The following is an 18,857-nucleotide window of genomic DNA, read 5'->3' as shown; positions in this document are numbered from 1 at the left end:
TATGAGGAAAGAGAAGGAGGAAAAAAATAAACAAATAAAAACAAATAAATAAACAATTTAAAGTGGTTAAATAAGTGAACACAGACGTGATTGTGAACAGGCTTGCACGGGTTAGAGATAACTTTATAGATAACAGCTGTGAGAACTCGTCTATTTCGATTTGTTAGTTTGTTTGTTTAATATACTGTGGACAAGACTACTATTTTTACCCATATTATATTTCACTTTTTTCTTGTAAAGGACAGAGAGATCGCATAATTATTTTTTTTTCTTGAAAGAACAAGGATCAACAATTACTGGATTATAGATACCCCTCGATTGTATCAACACCAAGTCTTTCTACAATTTGCCTGTGCTGTGTTTCTTCAATTGTCATTTTTTGAGATCAGATCAATAACGCGCTCAGAGATATTCTAAAACATGAGAGAGATCATTCATTTGTCCACAGGTCAATGTGGTAACCAAATTGGTGCTGCGTTTTGGGAAACTATTTGTGGTGAACACGGTTTGGATTTTGAAGGTAACTATCACGGTATCGATGATATTCAAAAGGCTAGATTGAACGTTTACTTTAACGAAGCCTCTTCTGGTAAATGGGTTCCAAGATCCGTTAACATTGATTTGGAACCTGGTACCATTGATGCTGTACGTAACTCTAAGATTGGTACTTTGTTCAGACCAGATAACTACATTTTCGGTCAATCTTCAGCAGGTAACGTGTGGGCTAAAGGTCATTACACTGAGGGTGCTGAATTGGTGGATTCTGTCATGGACGTTGTCAGACGTGAAGCTGAAGGTTGTGACTCTTTGCAAGGTTTCCAAATCGCCCATTCCCTTGGTGGTGGTACCGGTTCTGGTATGGGTACTTTGTTGATCTCTAAGATCAGAGAAGAATTCCCTGACAGAATGATGGCTACTTTCTCCGTTGTCCCATCCCCAAAGACTTCAGATACCGTTGTAGAACCATACAATGCCACTCTATCTGTACACCAATTAGTCGAACACGCTGATGAAACTTTCTGTATCGATAATGAAGCCCTTTACGATATATGTCAAACTACTCTAAAATTACCACAACCAGATTATGCGAACTTGAACCATTTAGTTTCAAGTGTCATGTCTGGTGTCACTACATCCCTACGTTACCCAGGTCAATTGAACTCAGATCTAAGAAAATTGGCCGTGAATTTGGTGCCCTTCCCAAGATTACACTTCTTCATGGTTGGTTATGCTCCATTAACCTCGATTGGTGCCCAATCTTTCAGATCCCTATCTGTATCAGAATTGACCCAACAAATGTTCGATTCAAGAAATATGATGGCTGCATCTGATCCAAGAAACGGAAGGTACTTGACTGTTGCTGCATTCTTCCGTGGTAAAGTAAGCGTGAAAGAAGTTGAAGATGAAATGCATAAGGTTCAAACTAGAAACTCGTCGTACTTCGTAGAATGGATTCCAAACAACGTGCAAACAGCCGTCTGTTCTGTACCTCCAAAGGACTTAGACATGTCTGCTACTTTCATTGGTAACTCTACATCCATCCAAGAATTATTCAGAAGGGTCGGAGATCAATTTAGTGTTATGTTCAAGAAGAGAGCTTTCTTGCATTGGTATACTAATGAAGGTATGGAAGAAATTGAATTTTCTGAAGCTGAATCTAACATGAATGACTTAGTAAGTGAATACCAACAATATCAAGATGCTACTGTTGAAGATGACGAAGAATTGGAATTCGTTGACGAACAACCAATGGCTGAAAACTTCGAGTAAAGAATATAAAGGAAAACTTCAGCAGGAAAAAAAAAGGAATAAGGAACAAAGATCAGATGTGTACAGAAGATAAGTTTATCATTTTGAGAGCAGTACCACTGAAAGCAAATTATTTGGACACGAGATAAACAATAAACAATGTACTTCAGAAAGATATTTTCTTTCTTCTTATAGTTTTCCTTTCGTTACTTCTACTATTCTAATACTATTCCCCACACCACTAGTAGAAGCGGAAAATTTCGAAATATGATACCACCCTTACTATAATTTATATGCTTTTTGTTTCTCTGCTCAATGATATGTACTATCAATGTGACCCAAAACATTTCTTTAGTATTTGTTTCTATTTTTTTTTAATAATATCATATCTTACTACATAATTTTAGTCTTCACATTATAATACGTGATTCTTCATGATATATTTGACTCAGATGTCAACACAGTAGTATGTGAATGTTTCAATGACTTATCCTCTTCCCCAGGCCTGATCAATCATTTCACAGATCAACGAAACATACCAAGAACAAAAAGAAATAAATTTTTCACAATAGTACCCGAAGAAAAAAATTAATAAGGAACTAAACTGATGTGAAATATTGAACTGAAGCTCATCTCCCCTCTCATCTCTCAAAAATAGACCAACAACCAAGGACTACCAGTTGATCAGTCTACTTGGAATAGGTGATATAAAGGTAGCGGCATGCTCAGGATATCTAGGACCAATCTAGGATGTCGGACGGCGGTTCGCATCCACCCACGGATTTTACAATCGTCGCCTGTTAGACTGACGACGTTCCGATTAGCATCTAGTGTGGAGAACTCGCCAGTAACTGATCTTGGATTTGCCAAATCTAGCAGGGCTTCCATCCAACCCAATTTTACGCCATTTGATTCCACAACTGCCGGTGTAGAGGCTCATGAGCGCACTACCTACTTTAACTTATGGTCTTTGCTAGAGGCCTGTCTAAATGCTGGCTACATGGACCGAGCATTTTCCATCTTACAGTCCTTATATGAAAGCAAAGTGCATGCCAAGTTCTTCATTAGAGATTATAATGAGTATCTATTGAAGTATAGCACAACTGTGGACAATATTGATACTTTGCAAGAGAAATTATTCAATGATTTAAATAACGTCTTCAAGGACTTCTCTTACGACGACAGGACACTCTCGATTCTATTACACAAATCTTTGAGCAGTCTTGACAAGAACATGTACAATAACTGTCAAAAATTTTTGGCTATGAACTTAAACGGTAATCGCTCAATTTTGAAGAATTTGGATATCCTCACGGTTTCAGATTACGCAACTCTATTCAGAGAATTGAAACTCATCAATCTCACAGATATTCCGGAGGCGGTAAGATCCATCATCGAGGAATCTGAAGATCCTTCAAATTCTTTAACGATTTCCGCCAAGAAAGGTGTCGTAGAAACGTTGCCAAAAGATGCAGTGGAATTAAAACCTGTTGACACTTTTGGTTTAAAGGCTGTCAGAATTTCCTTACAAGGGTTGTCTATTTCTCCAGAGCAAAGAGAACGTATCGATGAGTATTTGAGTGATCCAAGCATGCAATCAATGATCAATGGTACTACAGAAAAGAATATTAACTTTTTCGAGATATATAAAAACTTGAAAACTGAAGAAGAGCAGGAGGCATTTAATGAATTCTTGGACATGATTAATGTTGAAAGGCAACGCGAATTAGAAAATAGATCTTTTGATGCTTCAAAAGAACGTTGGAAGTATGAGTTCGATCAGGCAGCCTCTCAAGGTGGTCTAAAATTGAAAAAAAACCTTAACGTAAGATTATGGGAATGGTACCAACAAATGTTGCCCGTTGTTAGACAAGAAGTAGCTTTGTGCCAAGATCTACTTGAGAAGGAACAGAAAGCTCCAAATAAACAAAATAGCGACAGGCTAAAATATGGCCCATACCTATTGTTGGTGGAACCGGAAAAAATGTGTGTCATCACAATTCTTGAATTGCTAAAACTACAATCAAGTGGCGGAGTTACAGAGGGTATGAGAACAGCTAGGGCTGTGTTGTCAGTTGGAAGATCTATTGAAATGGAATTCAGATCAGAGAAGTTATTAAGAAGTGAGAATAAAATGTTCAAAGAAGTGAATAAGAGATCACATGAATTCAAAATGTTTGTTCAAAACGCGAAGACTGCTTTGAGGAATATGCATGTTGAAGAAAACATGATCCAGTGGCCCTCTGACGTTAAAGCTAAAATCGGATCAATTTTAATATCTATGTTAATCCATGTTTCTAAAGTTACCGTCGAGGGAGTGGACCCCATCACCAAAGAAAAAGTTGTCGGTGAAGCACCAGCCTTCTGCCACACTTTTCAATACAGATCTGGTACCAAAATTGGTATTTTGAAGATTCATAGGTCATTGGTGAACCAATTAAGTGCGGAAAGAATGACCACTAATATTCAACCACAGCATTTACCAATGTTAGTAAGGCCCAGACCCTGGACTAACTGGAATTCAGGTGGTTATAACTATTCTCAAAGTACGCTTATCAGATCTCGTGACTCTCCAGAACAAATTGCTTACATAAAGGCTGTGTCGGAACAGGGCTCAATTGACAATGTTTACGAAGGGTTAAATGTCTTAGGTAACACTCCATGGACTATCAATGAAAAACTATTCAATATCGTCTCTGAAGTTTGGAATACGGGAGAAGGATTCTTAGACATTCCACCAGTGCTAGACAACTTTGAGTTTCCACCTCAACCTGCCAGAAGTGAAGATCCTTTGATCTTGAAGGAGTGGAGAAATAAATGTAGACAGATGAGCAACGAATTCAAAGGGTTCAAATCTTATAGATGTGATTCAAATTATAAATTGGAAATTGCGAGAGCTTTCCTTGGGGAAAAATTCTACTTCCCACACAATATGGATTTCAGAGGACGTGCTTACCCATTAGCCCCTCATTTCAATCATTTAGGTAATGATATGACAAGATCCCTATTGATTTTCTGGAACGGTAAAAAGTTGGGTACTAGCGGTTTGCAATGGTTAAAAATTCATTTGGCTAATTTGTATGGTATGGATAAGTGTTCGTTTGAAGAAAGAGTGGAATTCGCAGACACACATTTGAAAGAAATAAGGGAATCAGCGGAGCATCCCTTGGATGGAACACGCTGGTGGACAAAGGCAGATAAACCTTGGCAATTTTTGGCCACCTGTATTGAGTTAAATGAAGCTCTTAAACTAGATAACCCGGAAAACTTCATTTCTCATCAGCCAGTTCATCAGGACGGTACCTGTAATGGTCTACAACATTATGCAGCTTTGGGTGGTGACATTGAAGGTGCCAGACAAGTCAATCTAGTTCCAAGTGACCGTCCACAAGATGTGTACGCTTTTGTTGCCAAATTAGTTACTAAACGACTCGAAAACAGTGCAGCAGCTGGAGATGAACAGGCTGCTATACTCAAGGATCTAATTTCGAGGAAAGTCGTTAAAAGAACTGTCATGACTAACGTGTATGGTGTCACCTTTGTTGGTGCTGCTGATCAAATTATGAAAGAATTAGACCAATATTTTGATAAGCCAGAAGAAAGTAATGAACTGTCAAGATATTTGGCCAAACATGTTTTTGCCTCTATTCGCGAATTGTTTCATGCAGCACATTTGATTCAGGATTGGTTAGGTGAGTGTGCCAAAAAAATATCAAAATCTGTCAGGCTAGATTTCGATCTCAATCAATCGAAGACAATTAACAGCAGTGATCTAATGACTTCTGTCATCTGGACCTCTCCTTTGGGGCTTCCTGTTGTGCAGCCATATAGAGATTTGAAAAAAAAACAAGTGCAGACAAACTTGCAAACCGTCTTTATCACTGATCCGTTCGCTATCAATCCAATTAATCCTAGGAGACAACAAGCAGGGCTTCCACCTAACTTCATCCATTCACTAGATGCATCTCATATGCTTCTTTCCGCCATACAATGTGGCAAAGCTGGCCTTGATTTTGCTGCAGTCCATGATTCTTATTGGACTCATGCTAGTGAAGTTGACAATATGAATCGTCTCTTAAGACAGGAATTCATCAAACTTCACGAGGTCGATTTAATTGAAAGATTAAAGAATGAATTCGACGAACGTTATAGAGACTACCTAGAAATTGTTAAGATCAGTAGAGACTCTGCATTAGGTCAAAAGATCTTAGAAGTTAGAGCCGATTTTGCCAAAAAGGAGGGGAGAAATATGACAATTGCTGACGAAATTAGAATGGAGAAGAGGAGGGTGGAACTCATGAGATCAGACAAACCAGAAGATCAAGCGGAGGCTGCAAGTATGGTGACCACCGTTTCTTGTACGCTTGACTATGACATGCAACAAGAAGAAGCTAGAAGTAAAACCAAAGTTTCACAATTGACTATCTTGACCCCATTGAGACTCCCAGAAATCCCTCCAAAGGGTGAATTTGACGTGCAGGAGTTACTGCATAGCAAGTACTTCTTTTCTTAAACAGCCAATGAGGAGCGATACAATTGTGTATTGCTGAGGAACAATTGTGGCAAATGGGATAAATGCTTCAGTTCAAGACAATTCTAGCGCTACGCTTATATCTTACTATTTTTTCGGTTATATTTATTTCATTTCGGTTAAGGGTATTAATTACTGTAAATAGTTCGGACTCACCAATCCCTTGTATATAAATATTTTCGTCTATTAAATGACATTTCATTTCATCACTTGGAATAACCAATTTTTTTTATAGTTACATGAAAGTCGAGCTAGTTACCTGTATGTTGTCTAATGAAGTTTAAATAATTTTACCCTGGTGTTCGAAACTCTCTATCAAAAGCTCTAATGGAGCCATTTCTCTTCTGTCGATTAGATTGAATTCTTTAGCAAAGCTAATAAAGTGTGCGAAGAAAGAATTCCAGTGTGCTTCCAACGACAGGTGAATAATTTTGTCAAAATGCTGATGGTAGATATGAGCAAAGATTCGGAACATCTGTATCATGATTCGTTGAATATCTCGTAAGAAATTGGGTGGGAATGGAAAGCTTGATTTCGTCGGGAAAAGCTGCTGATCGTTTACTTTATTGTTGATCCACGTAAGCGCTAGGTCAATATATTGGCCAGCTGGTAAAGATATCTGCCTGTTATTTGCATCTAACCATAAATAATCTGTACGCGGTCCTGCATTCATAGTCGGGTAAGCATCTGCTGTGACATACTCTGCGATGACACCATAGAATTGATTTAGATTGGTATAAAACTCAAATACATTAAGAGCGATCCATTCCCCCAGATCCACGTATTTAGGAAGTTGTACAATCGTTTTGTAAGAACCCTTTACTAATGCTGTTCTTACAAATGGTTCGCTCAAAAACATTATCTCTTGTGACTCTGGATTGCTCACATTGCTGTTCGATTGCTGAGACTGCTGATGGCCAGAAGACATCATAGCCAGTCTAGAAGGCGACTGAGTCCGTCTCAGTGAAGCCTTAGAATTCGAATTTTGAGAGCTGGCATACATGCCATTGTTGCTTTGCGGTAGCTGCTGTCCATTAATAGCCTTAGTCTTCTTACTACTTCTACCAAACCCTCTGCAATTAAACGGAACAAAATAAAATGTACCAATATACGTTAGTAAAAAGAACTGAAACCACCACCAAGAGGCAAGTGTTATGATTTATAACCAAATAACATACTTCAACGAGTTGAAAAACGACATCCTTGGCAGGTTTCGATGCGTTCTTTGTCACGTCTCATCTCTGTTGTCATAATAAAGTGAAAATCGTATTGTTGATTTCATTTCAAACTCGAAGCTGATTTAAATGAAAACAAATGCGAAATAAATAGTTAGGTAGGGTAACGTTAACACGAATCTCCAGTAGTGGACGTCAAATTCAATCAAACGCCTCGAATACAATGCCAATACCGTGCCTCAGGTATGAAGTTTCTGTCTATTTACCAAGATCACTTGTATATACGCTAATTGATAATTATTAGATATTAGGAGTACGGTAGTGTATTATTTCTTCTTATACAATCTGTAGAAGAATCTCATGTTTTCGAGTTTGAGTCTATAGTCAAATTTCTCATCACAACGATACCAAATCGAATCATCCATGCCTACTAGCGTCCAGTTTCCGTCTGCTTCTTCTCCTCTTTTCCCCTGAAGGATTGTATCTATTAAGAATTGAATTGGAAATTTCTTCGATCCCACTTCAATATGAGAGAAAGAACCTGCGCTTTCGACGATTAATAGATATGTCCCAGACGAACATTGCGCATTCAGTTTTTGTAAAAACCTGATGCTTTTCGCTTTGTTTTCCATGAATAATTCATTGGTAGTAAATAGCAGCGTTATTAAATTTAGACTGCTTAAGTTCAATTGTTCAGCTGTCAGACTTAAAATGTCTGCGTGTTTGAAAGAAATGTCAAAATTGTCAGATTGCGACCGTAGCCAATTGGATTTAATGGAATCATCTATTCTTTCAACAATATCACTCCAATCTGCAATATCCACAACTTGAACGTTCATACGACTACATTTCATGTCTTTTTTGTCTGCTGAGAATTTTGAATTATAATCTCTTGATGGTGCAAATATGGATGCCAACGCGACGAGTTCTCCACCGGCACCACCTCCAATACACAAGACATTCGAACATATTGGATCAATGTCTAGATTTTCGAGTTGTTTTGTGATTTCTTGAGTATCGTCATCACTTTCCGAATCATACTCTTCATCGTCATCATCTGGATTCTTACACTGTAACACGTTCTTCACTGGCTTTAGGCTTGCGAAGAGCGAAGAGTATGCCACAGCTCTAGACGGTGACCACCTACAACAGTAAGCTACACGTTTTTTACTCGAATCAAAAGCCTTGGTATATGCTCTTTCATATAGATCTGCTTTCACTGCTTGAACGTACTCATGCAAATCTAGCTCATCGCCATACAACTCATCAGGAAAGGTTACTTTGAATAAATCCAAAATATCCTGTCCTGGAACGGTGTCTTTATTTACCACTGGTAGAGTTTTAGTTTTGTCCTGCTGATGTTTACCCATTTGGTCTATTGCTCGTTGGTTAATACGGAGCAGGCTTCTACTAGGACGCTTAATGTTCTTGATTGTTAGATGTTGCAAATATACTGATACATATAATTCTCCATTAAAGACAGTTGCTTCAATAAAGCAGAAAAACGAACCTAGATGAGAGCACAATACATATGAAGGCTGCAATGTTAACTATGCATATTAATCAATTATACCTGTAGTTGTTATCCAATTAATATACAAAACCTATTAAAAAAGATTCATGGAAGATCAGTCGTTGAACTATATATATATTAATATAAGAGACAAAACATGCGAATAAGTCGAGCGCTTTGAGAGCCTCCAACCATTCTCAACAGTTTCTAGTAGTAAAAACTTCGACAGTCAAGCATAAATCAAAAATGCGATTGAAAAGAAAGAAAGAAAGCGAAACGAGTTAAATTTTTGATTTGATCAAAGAATTTATTCTTCGTCTTCTTCTTCTTCTTCATCTTCTGGAGTGATTTGGTAGAAGGCCAACTTGTATTCGTTGGTCTTGGTAGAAACAAATCTGATCCAGTCTCTCAATTGGTTCTTCTTCAAGTACTTCTTGGTCAAGTACTTCAAGTACTTACCAGAGAACTTGGTAGTAGAAACAATGGTGACAACGGAACCATCTTCTTCAACAGTGATGGCTTGACCCAAGTTACCGACGTGACCTTCAACCTTGATGTGGTCGATCAAGTACTTAGCGTAAGAAGCTGGATCGAAAACACCGTTTTCAGTTGGAGAGGAAACGTCAACAGTGAAGGTCTTGGTGATCTTTTGCTTTCTAGCAGTCTGTATGAATAGAGATCAAATCAAAAAGAACATTCGAACGTTCAATTTGATGAATGGCTTTAACGTTAGTAAATCAAAGTCCAAGGGAGGGCATTGCTTTGTCAATCAAGCTATGTGAACTGAATAGCATACACTCTTTGAAGCTAGAGACAGATCGGTCGACTGATCTGTTGAAGCTGCTATGAGGTATGCAGTCCACACAATCTCTTGTACAAAAAAAATAAACCAGCCTACTGCTATTAACAATCATCAATTGCTGAATAAAGATGAATAATTAAAAAACAGAATAGCCACCAAGTTGAGTTTTCCATTGTTAGAAACTTCTGTCATCCAAATCTTGTTTGAGACGATACAGAGGAAGTCGTTGGTTTACAGTCCTTCATCCTTTACGAAATATATTCAAATTCTCTGATGTTATAATTCTAGCAAATAGTAACCAATTCACTTCTAAAAACAAGCGATTTTACAACATTCTTGTACATACATTTGGAGCCATTGTTGTAATTGGTTGTTTGTGGTTTCTTTAGCCTTGACTAAACTATACTGCTATAATGTTGATGTTAAATGTAACTATAATCTTCCAAGTTAAAGGTTTATTGTGCCGAAAAGTTTCATGCATCTCGAGATCATCGAAGTGGTTTCGCCAAAGAAAAACAACCTTCGAAATAGCTGAAATAGGAAGTCATTCATTGACAGTTCTTTTTTGAAAATATGTCTGGGTTCAGAAGGACAATATTCTTATAAACATCAGGACACCATTGAACAGTCCTGACATCAAGATTAAAGGGCTTCAGAACATGAAAACAGCATCGATTCAATTAGCACTAAAAGTGTTGTGTTTACACAATCGGACTGTAGGGTGCGGAAAGAATTGGACTATTAACAGAATTCAAAGTTTCTGACAAGATACTGGATAACAGCTTCGTTAGTCATATGTCTGAGTGTCACGAAGACAGTGAAGAGGACCTTGGGTTTGCTTTGAAAGAGCTCAAGCTAACCAAGAAGCTTACTTCTAATCAAGATGGGAAAGACAATAAAGCTGATATGATAGAGTCAGTTGGGACACAAAGTGCTGCTGAAGAGCCTAACCAGACCATATATTCTAGTCCTGAATCCGATGGTTCGGAAGAAGAAAGAGAAGAAGCTGTCAAGGAGATCGCAGTACGACAGGCTGATAGTTCTGTTGATTTAAGGCAGCAGTCTCAAGAAACTGGCAATGTCGGGAAGATAATCCGGGAAGAAGATGAAAATGGTTCTATTACGGATTCTGATACTTCCCTTGAGTGGCAGCCAATGACTACTGTTGCCTCCTTTGATGTATATGATGAGAATGGAGAGCTTGTGTTAGAAGGCATGAATAGAACAGGAAGTACTCTGTCGTTAAATGAACATAGTACACCTTCTCAAAATCAAAAGAGCACTTTCGGGTATACCAAGGTTGATGGTGAGGAGCAAGCACAGAGATCGTACCTCACTAACAAAAGGACCGATTTTTTGTTCAACCATAAGAAGCTAGCGGTATCTAGTGCATCTCTTTCTATGTCACTTAGTAGAACATCTGGTACACCGGATTCCCAGTTCCTGTCAGAAGATGATGAAGAAGAGGAAGCAATAAGCTCTAAAAATATTACAACAACGGATCAATTATCGATTACGAAAGATCTTTTAAATGATAAAGAAAAGTTTGCATATATTGCATGTATTACTGTGCTAGTTAACGAGATGTGTACTCGTTTGGTTTCAATAGCATTATCATCGCATAATATGACTTCCAAACAGAAATTTGCGAAACGGTTGCAAAGTCTACAGAAGAATATGGGGCATTGGAGGAGCTTAATATTAAATCGACTTTACGCTCATTTGGAAATTGAACCTGAAGAAATCAAAATGTTATCAAGACTATCAAACGACGGGATTGAACTATCGGATTTATGTAATTGTTTGAAAGTGACACAGCATATTGACAATCCATTGGCAGAAACAAGTGATATACCTGAACTAAAAACGGAATCTAAAACTGACGAGAATATAATGACATCTAAGAGTTTGGACATTGATGTTGCTTGGACCATTATCTGTGATTTATTTCTTTTATTAGTGCAGGACTCTCATTATGATGCAAGGTCACGTTCATTATTAATTAATTTTGCCAAGGTGCTAAATATCGATCCGCTTGAGATCTGCCAATTTGAGAAAAGAGTGATAGAAGCATTAGAACTCGAACAATGCACAGAAGATCAGGTATGGGATGAAAAAGCCCATATGGACAAACGAAGGAAGGCAATCAAGAGAAAAAAACTGTGCTACATTGGTTTAGCAACTCTTGGTGGCTCTTTAGTTCTTGGTTTGAGTGGTGGTCTACTTGCGCCAGTTATTGGGGCTGGGTTTGCTGCGGGATTGTCAACAATCGGTGTAACCGGTGCCGCAGGTTTCTTAACGGGGGTAGGAGGTACAACAGTTGTTGCAGTGTCAAGTACTGCTATTGGTGCAAAAATTGGAACAACATCTATGAAAAGGAGAATGGGGAGTGTTAGAACTTTTGAGTTTAGACCTCTTCAGAATAACAGACGTCTTAACCTAATACTATCGGTTTCGGGCTGGATGAACGGTAATGAAGATGATGTTAGATTACCCTTCAGCACCGTAGATCCGATAAACGGTGATTTATACTCGTTGTATTGGGAGCCAGACATGCTAAGATCTACGGGTCAGACGATGGGTATCTTAGCTAGTGAAATTGTAACTCAAACTATTCAACAAATCTTAGGCGCAACAGTTTTGACTGCCTTGATGGCTGCTATCCAACTACCCAACATACTTTCAAAGTTGGGATATTTAATTGATAATCCGTGGAATGTATCACTTGACAGGGCGTGGGCTGCTGGGCTGGTTTTAGCAGATACGCTTATGGCCAAAAACTTAGGTGACAGGCCAATTACCTTAGTCGGGTTTTCCTTAGGATCTCGTGTCATTTATTCATGTTTAGTTGAGTTAGCAAAAAAAGGTGCTATCGGAATAATAGAAAATGCTTATTTGTTTGGTTCTCCTGTCGTTTACAAAAGAGATGAAATGATTCTCGCCCGATCAGTTGTTAGTGGAAGATTTTTGAATGGATATTCAAATAGAGATTGGATTTTAGGTTATTTATTCAGAGCCACAGGTGGAGGGTTGAGTACTGTTGCAGGAATATCACCAATAAATAGTGTTCCGGATATTGAAAATGTGGACTGCAGTGAGATAGTTGACGGGCATATGAGTTATAGAAAGAAAATGCCTAAACTTCTTAAAGCCATTGGTATGTCTGTACTCAGTGAAGAGTTCGTAGAAATTGAAGACCCAATGGATCCGGAACAAGTTGCTAGACAGAGGAAACTTGTTGCTGAATTAGAATCTGCCCAGGAGAAACTTTCTGATGAATCCCATGGTAAGAAAAAGAGAAAGCACAAATGGTTATCTAAATCTTCTTGGTTCAAACCTCAGAAAGTTGAATGGCAAGAAATGTATGAACAGACTCTAAAGGACAAGACATTAGGGCCAGAAGTGAATGGGGATACCGAAGAAGGCATAGCTACGGATGTGCACAAAGACCAACTTATCCAAGAGATTTCAAAACTCAAGGACGAGGTACAGAAGGATATTGATCACTCGTCTCGAGACATTGTCGAGAAGTAGAAGTCCAACTGACTTTTGCGTGATGAAAATATTGCAGTGGTAAGTATATATACACTTATATCAAAATTTTATAGAATTAATACATGAGAGTGCAAGTATTATCTCTACCTATCTATAAGAAAGCTTCTGAATTGATTTCAACGTAAGAACCGGCATATGGAATGTCGAAGTTGGACATTACTTCAGGATGTAAAACACCAATATGACCGATCTGCCTAGCTTCTTCTCCTTCTTTGTGTCTGAACATGATCTTTGCACCTCTACCCGGGAAGTAGGTAGTGAGGGTATCATCTTTTTCAATCCAGTAACCTCTGCCAGTGGATCCCGCACCATAATCAGGTAGCCATTGAGTTCTGAAAGTCTGCATAATTTTCCCTAGTAAACCTTGAATAATTTCAAATGAGGCAGTTTTTCCGACATAAGCGGCGGCCCAATGACGTTGGTTGAATGCTCTTCTTTCTAGTTTATCATTCTTGAAAACAACATCACCGGCTTCAAAAACTTTGATAGGTAAAGAGTGCTTTCTATTTTCCTTAACAGTTTTTAGAATACCTGGCAATAAACTAGTTCTGACAACTTGGTATTCCAAAGTCTTTGGGTTAGCTAATTTTACAGCCTTTGTGTTATCATCTTCCATCCTTAGGAATTTAAAGTTTTCATCATGAGAGCATAAGGTCAATGGCAAAACTTCCAACCATGAAGCCTGAGAGGAAGCAATCCTTAGAATGTCTGAAATTTTGTTGATAGGTAACGCAGATGCAACGAAGTTAGCATTAGACAATTGATTGCCTTTTGGTAAGTTGTTGTAACCGTAACCGATAGCAGCGTCTTCCATGATATCACAAGGATGTAAAATATCAGATCTCGTAATTGGAATTTCAACATGTAAGATGTTTTGGTCGTCAGAGGAAGGTGTAGCTTTCAACGACATCTTTTTCAAGTTCTTTGAGATCTCTTCTGGGGATAAGGTTAGGCCTAGACAAGAATTGATGTAATCGACCTTGACGTCCATAATTTTTGGAGTGAAATTTGGGGTTACTCTAGATTGATTGTTGTGTTCAGAAACAATTTCCACTGGCTCCACGGTGAATTGGTCTTCACAATAACGGGAGAACATAGCAACGATTTGGTCCAAGACAACTTCGGACTTGGTTCTATCGGTTGCAGTAACTTCGATAAAAATATTCTTGGTGTTCAGAGAAATTTTAGAGTGTTCAGAGTTAATCAAAGGAGGCAGAGAACAAACGACATTATTGTCATCGTAGATGACAGGAAAAACAGGGGAATCTTCGATAATGTGAACGAAACGGCCCAAGTTGTTCTTTTGTTCTGGTTGTTTGTACAATTCGATTAACTCTGCACCATCGTATTCCTTACTTTGATTTAAGGGCACAAACTTGATGTCAGTTGGCTTTTCAGCTCTGTAGTGGAAAGGACCTTTAATGGTATCCAAATCGTGTGTACCAATGGCAACTAAAGTTCTGTTTCTACACAAGTTTGAGTGTAACTTATCTTGAAGAGAAATGAACGATGCATAGTTGGCTTCGGTGAATGTAACATTTCTTAAGATGGCAGCACAAGCGTAACTTCTAATTTGAGTTGTAGATTCTTCAATGATTAACTTGGTAGTTGGTTTGCTCAACTTATACTCTGGAGCTTCAACGTTACCCAAAAATTCATTCAAAGATTGAGCGATACCTTCGATACACAGTAAATCGTAACGGTTGGCACCGATTTCAATTTTCAATTCTGGTTCCTCGCCTGTCTTCAAAGCTTCTTCAGTGGTATCTTCATCTAATTCAACACCAAATTCAAAACATAATTCATCGAATTCTTCATTGGTGTAGTTTTTGCCCAAGGCCTCAAACAATTGCCTCTTGTTAACTGAAATGGTAGGCATGTTGTTAATCAGGAATCACAAAGTTAACAATAATAGCTGAATTTTCTATAAAATGCCCCAGCAAAAAGAAGATAAAAGTACGCTGAAAATGGATATATCTGGTAGGAAATATGTCGCCTGAAACCGTTAAATAACGACAGCCAATTAATGATCAGTGGATTCTAATTTTAAAAGGATAAAACGAACGTAACCTTATATTGAAAGTTAACACATGGTTTAGCATCATTCGAGATCGTAATTACTCTTTAAAACAATTTTCAGTAATACATGAAAAATTGAACAGATCAAATCGTGTATTATGATATTCTCGTTACCATTGACCAGCAAAGGCACCGCTTAACCAAATGGCTTTAGGTGCTCTTCTAATAAAGATTGGTCTCAGATGGTCTAGTGCATACTGCATCCTAACAAGCACAACTAAGGCTAAAACTGACTTTCTTGAAGTTATTTGGGTGCGTTTTAGTTATTGATATAAAACTATACAGATCTAAACATTAAACATAGAGAAAAGAATACATTTTGATGATAATAAAAAGATAAATTCATATCTTCATTTAAATGACTTGCTATTGTTTAAGGTTAGATTTACAAAGCTTTCTTAGCGGCATCAGCTGGAGAAACCTTGTTGTCTCTGTTGAATCTTGGTCTTTGTGGAGGAGCTCTGATTCTTCTGTCAGTTCTGGATCTGACTCTAACAATTCTAGCGTGGATAGCGCAAGAAATACAGTAGTGCAACTTGTTGTAGGTCTTTGGAAGAGCATATTCAGCGTAGACAGAGGCTTCAGACAAATCTCTGATAGCAGCAGCTTCAACGATGTTTCTGATAGCCATTCTCTTGATGGCCTTGTCCTTTGGAACAGATCTGGAACAGTTGACACATCTGACAGGCTTGACGTGACCTCTACCCTTCTTGTTTCTACCGTTGGAAGCTCTCTTCTTTGGCATTCTGTAAAAGTTTATTCAATGTATAATAATCTGGTACAACGACAACAGTGTGCGTTTACAAATTATTATCATAACAATTTATGTTAGTAAATTAATATTCGAATAATAATCCTCGTATGTGAGAGTGATAAGTTAAGTTGTATTGTCTAAATCTTTCCATTTCTTTATAATCGTGGAAAATCAGACCATCCTCATATGCTAACATGGACTGTAGGATGGTCCGATACTAAAGCTCATGGGCCGTTATTTATCTCACTTTCCCTTCCATTGTCTAGGTTGAATTATCATCTTTTTGATATTCATACTGGCTCCGAAGAAGTATTGTCTGTAAATTTAATTAGCCTCTCTCTCCCCTCCATGTCGCTTCGCTCTCTGTAATAGATCATCGGATTTCCATTCAGGAGATACAATTCATTCTGGGTCCTCAGGCTTAGGTTTCTGTTGGTTTCCTATTAATTGCAATTCTATCCTTATCTCATTTGATCTTTCTCACACACGTATCATTCAGCCCACGATATAGGTAACATACTTGAATATACTAGTCTTGGTTAGGCTGTGTTATCACAAAAGCAAACAAAATAGCTAAGCTGTAATATCAAAAGTCTCTCTCTCTAATAAACAGTTCTCTAATATATTACAAAACTTATCTTTAAATTTTTCAGTATACCAGAGCTGTGATTTAGGAAGAGCATTTCACCATACAAAATACGGGCTAACCCTAGACGCTACGGCGAAGGAAGTGCAAACGATACCATTTGGCAAGGACCAGTGGCTTACGGCAGAGGGTTGAGGGAGAGCTGAGGCGAAGAGTGAGGAATTGGGCGGAGGTATGGTAGGACCTACACCAATGGATTGGGACTAGCTTCCCGTGCGGTTCCAATTGGCAGGCAGAGATGGAGCCTACCCCTTCTTCCTACACAGGCATGTATGTCTCTAGAAGGGGCCATTCCCAGACAGGAGCGGAGTATTCCCTAGATAAATTGGTAAATTTGGAATTTCCTAATACGTTAAATTACACTTTTCTTTCGCTTCAACTGTTTGGGAGAAACTTTTTTAATATTTGAGTATGTATGGGTGTACATTTTTTTGTTTTTCCTTTTATCATCAACACCACTTCGAAACAGTCCCTGAAAATGAACAAACCCTTAAAGTGCCGATAAGTCCATCTATCATTGGGGTAATTCCCCTTCATAGATGATATACATATAATCTGAAAAGGTTGCTTTGCAACTACTAAGTGTTTTGAATATTCGGTAATTACTTCTGTATCGGTAATTGTCATACTGACCCTCGGTGTCACCTTGAAACAAAGACTTTTTTTTTTGAAATTTTATTGATAAAATCGTACTTAATTTAAATAATGAGTTCTTACCTGTGAAATGTAGTATGTAGAGAAACAATGTGTAACATAAGTCTTTAATTGGTTTAAACGATCCGGGGGGGGAAAGAAATAGAGGCAATTGGTATAAAATATGAATCAATCATTCTTTTAAAATTCAATAGATCTGGCCTGTTCCCCGCTTTCCAAACATATAAACAAATCTTGATTATGTGCAGGACCAGTTCAAGTATATGTCCCCACTAAACTTTTTGTGTAATTTGTTGCTTCAGCTTGTGTAATTTATTATTTTGTAATATTTTAGAATAGGTTTGTGTATTTGACATTTGTATTGGAATTTTTAGAATGATATAGTGGTACACTGGTTGTTAATCCTTTTTTTACCAGGATAAGTGGGAATGATATGGAAGGAAGGATTAAAATGCTTAATGGTGACCTTCTTGAGGAACACCGACCATCTTAAGCTTGTATACACAACCGGTTTCCCAACATCTGGCGACTTGACCGTCGGTTGGCTTCAACCACATGACGTTGTGAGAACCAGCTGGGGAACCAGTGGCACCGACATAACGGTAGTCATCGTAGGATTCAACAATGATTGGGTTTTCCATGGTACCGATTCTGGAAGAGTCCAATGGCTTGGTGTCGAAAACTTCGATACCTTCCAATTTACCCAACAATTCCAATCTGGCTAAACCAGTGGCTTGGTCCAATTCGGTTGGAACTTCACCGTCTTTGGCACCAGGACCAATCAAAGTGTCAGCACCGTTAACTTCAGCCAACTTGGTAGCAGTCTTAACAACTTGTTGATCACCTGCAACCTTGGTGGTAGCAAAAGCTCTGGATGCTGGGCCGAACAACTTCGATAGGGATTGACGTAGAGACAACATTATTTCTTCTTTGTGATTGGATTGATAGGTGATAACTTAGATACTCCGATGTGTGAATCTAAAACGATGGAACAAAGGTATATTTGAATTGTAATGAACTAATCAATTAGCAATATATGACAAAAAGAACCACTTGGATACTGTAAGCTAGCTGAGACAGATAAGGTGATCAGTTGAATATATTCGCAAATGAAAGTAATCGGCGAAAGAAAACCCTCTGAAACAAACGTATGACTCTCTTGAACAAACTTGATAAAACGTCTTTAGCTACTTTCTAAAACTCTGAAATCACTGTTGAAAATATTATTCATATATATACATTCGGTTCCAATATCCTGCGAAAATCAAGAAATGAAAATTATCGCTTATAACAAAAAACGTACAAAAATCACATCATGTTTCCCAGTATGATTGGAGCAGGGAGAAGAAGGAAAGATACAAAAAAGGTGTCTACTCGTACATAGTGATGTACACATTTT

At 38.1% G+C, this 18,857-nt stretch overlaps 9 protein-coding genes across 9 annotated transcripts; 3 read left to right on the top strand and 6 right to left on the bottom strand.

Annotated features, from left to right (window-relative positions):
* Positions 1–420: 420 nt before the first annotated feature.
* TUB2 (beta-tubulin) lies at positions 421–1,770 on the top strand (the record flags this gene model as incomplete). Its single annotated transcript, XM_453295.1, has 1 exon — positions 421–1,770. The coding sequence occupies one exon, from the start codon at positions 421–423 to the stop codon at positions 1,768–1,770; it is 1,350 nt and encodes a 449-aa protein (XP_453295.1).
* A 700-nt stretch (positions 1,771–2,470) lies between these two features.
* RPO41 (DNA-directed RNA polymerase) lies at positions 2,471–6,262 on the top strand (the record flags this gene model as incomplete). Its single annotated transcript, XM_453294.1, has 1 exon — positions 2,471–6,262. The coding sequence occupies one exon, from the start codon at positions 2,471–2,473 to the stop codon at positions 6,260–6,262; it is 3,792 nt and encodes a 1,263-aa protein (XP_453294.1).
* Positions 6,263–6,560: 298 nt separating this feature from the next.
* On the bottom strand, positions 6,561–7,481 carry MOB2 (Mob2p; the record flags this gene model as incomplete). Its single annotated transcript, XM_453293.1, has 2 exons — positions 6,561–7,353; positions 7,459–7,481. The coding sequence occupies 2 exons, from the start codon at positions 7,479–7,481 to the stop codon at positions 6,561–6,563; spliced, it is 816 nt and encodes a 271-aa protein (XP_453293.1).
* Positions 7,482–7,781: 300 nt separating this feature from the next.
* Positions 7,782–8,825, bottom strand: BMT6 (25S rRNA (uracil2843-N3)-methyltransferase; the record flags this gene model as incomplete). Its single annotated transcript, XM_453292.1, has 1 exon — positions 7,782–8,825. The coding sequence occupies one exon, from the start codon at positions 8,823–8,825 to the stop codon at positions 7,782–7,784; it is 1,044 nt and encodes a 347-aa protein (XP_453292.1).
* A 450-nt stretch (positions 8,826–9,275) lies between these two features.
* On the bottom strand, positions 9,276–10,128 carry KLLA0_D05181g (60S ribosomal protein eL22; the record flags this gene model as incomplete). The annotated part of the gene is made up of 2 exons (XM_453291.1): positions 9,276–9,632; positions 10,117–10,128. 2 exons carry the CDS (start codon positions 10,126–10,128, stop codon positions 9,276–9,278), a joined length of 369 nt encoding a protein of 122 aa, XP_453291.1.
* Positions 10,129–10,565: 437 nt separating this feature from the next.
* On the top strand, positions 10,566–13,304 carry MIL1 (Mil1p; the record flags this gene model as incomplete). Its single annotated transcript, XM_453290.1, has 1 exon — positions 10,566–13,304. The coding sequence occupies one exon, from the start codon at positions 10,566–10,568 to the stop codon at positions 13,302–13,304; it is 2,739 nt and encodes a 912-aa protein (XP_453290.1).
* A 112-nt stretch (positions 13,305–13,416) lies between these two features.
* FRS1 (phenylalanine--tRNA ligase subunit beta) lies at positions 13,417–15,204 on the bottom strand (the record flags this gene model as incomplete). Its single annotated transcript, XM_453289.1, has 1 exon — positions 13,417–15,204. One exon carries the CDS (start codon positions 15,202–15,204, stop codon positions 13,417–13,419), a length of 1,788 nt encoding a protein of 595 aa, XP_453289.1.
* A 585-nt stretch (positions 15,205–15,789) lies between these two features.
* RPS26A (40S ribosomal protein eS26) lies at positions 15,790–16,149 on the bottom strand (the record flags this gene model as incomplete). The annotated part of the gene is made up of 1 exon (XM_453288.1): positions 15,790–16,149. The coding sequence occupies one exon, from the start codon at positions 16,147–16,149 to the stop codon at positions 15,790–15,792; it is 360 nt and encodes a 119-aa protein (XP_453288.1).
* Positions 16,150–17,913: 1,764 nt separating this feature from the next.
* COX4 (cytochrome c oxidase subunit IV) lies at positions 17,914–18,378 on the bottom strand (the record flags this gene model as incomplete). Its single annotated transcript, XM_453286.1, has 1 exon — positions 17,914–18,378. The coding sequence occupies one exon, from the start codon at positions 18,376–18,378 to the stop codon at positions 17,914–17,916; it is 465 nt and encodes a 154-aa protein (XP_453286.1).
* Between the last annotated feature and the right edge of the window lie 479 nt (positions 18,379–18,857).

Source organism: Kluyveromyces lactis, assembly GCF_000002515.2.
Source record: "Kluyveromyces lactis strain NRRL Y-1140 chromosome D complete sequence".
NCBI lineage: Eukaryota > Fungi > Ascomycota > Saccharomycetes > Saccharomycetales > Saccharomycetaceae > Kluyveromyces > Kluyveromyces lactis.
Note: the sequence above shows the minus strand (reverse complement) of the source record. Positions and strands in the feature narration are given on the sequence as shown.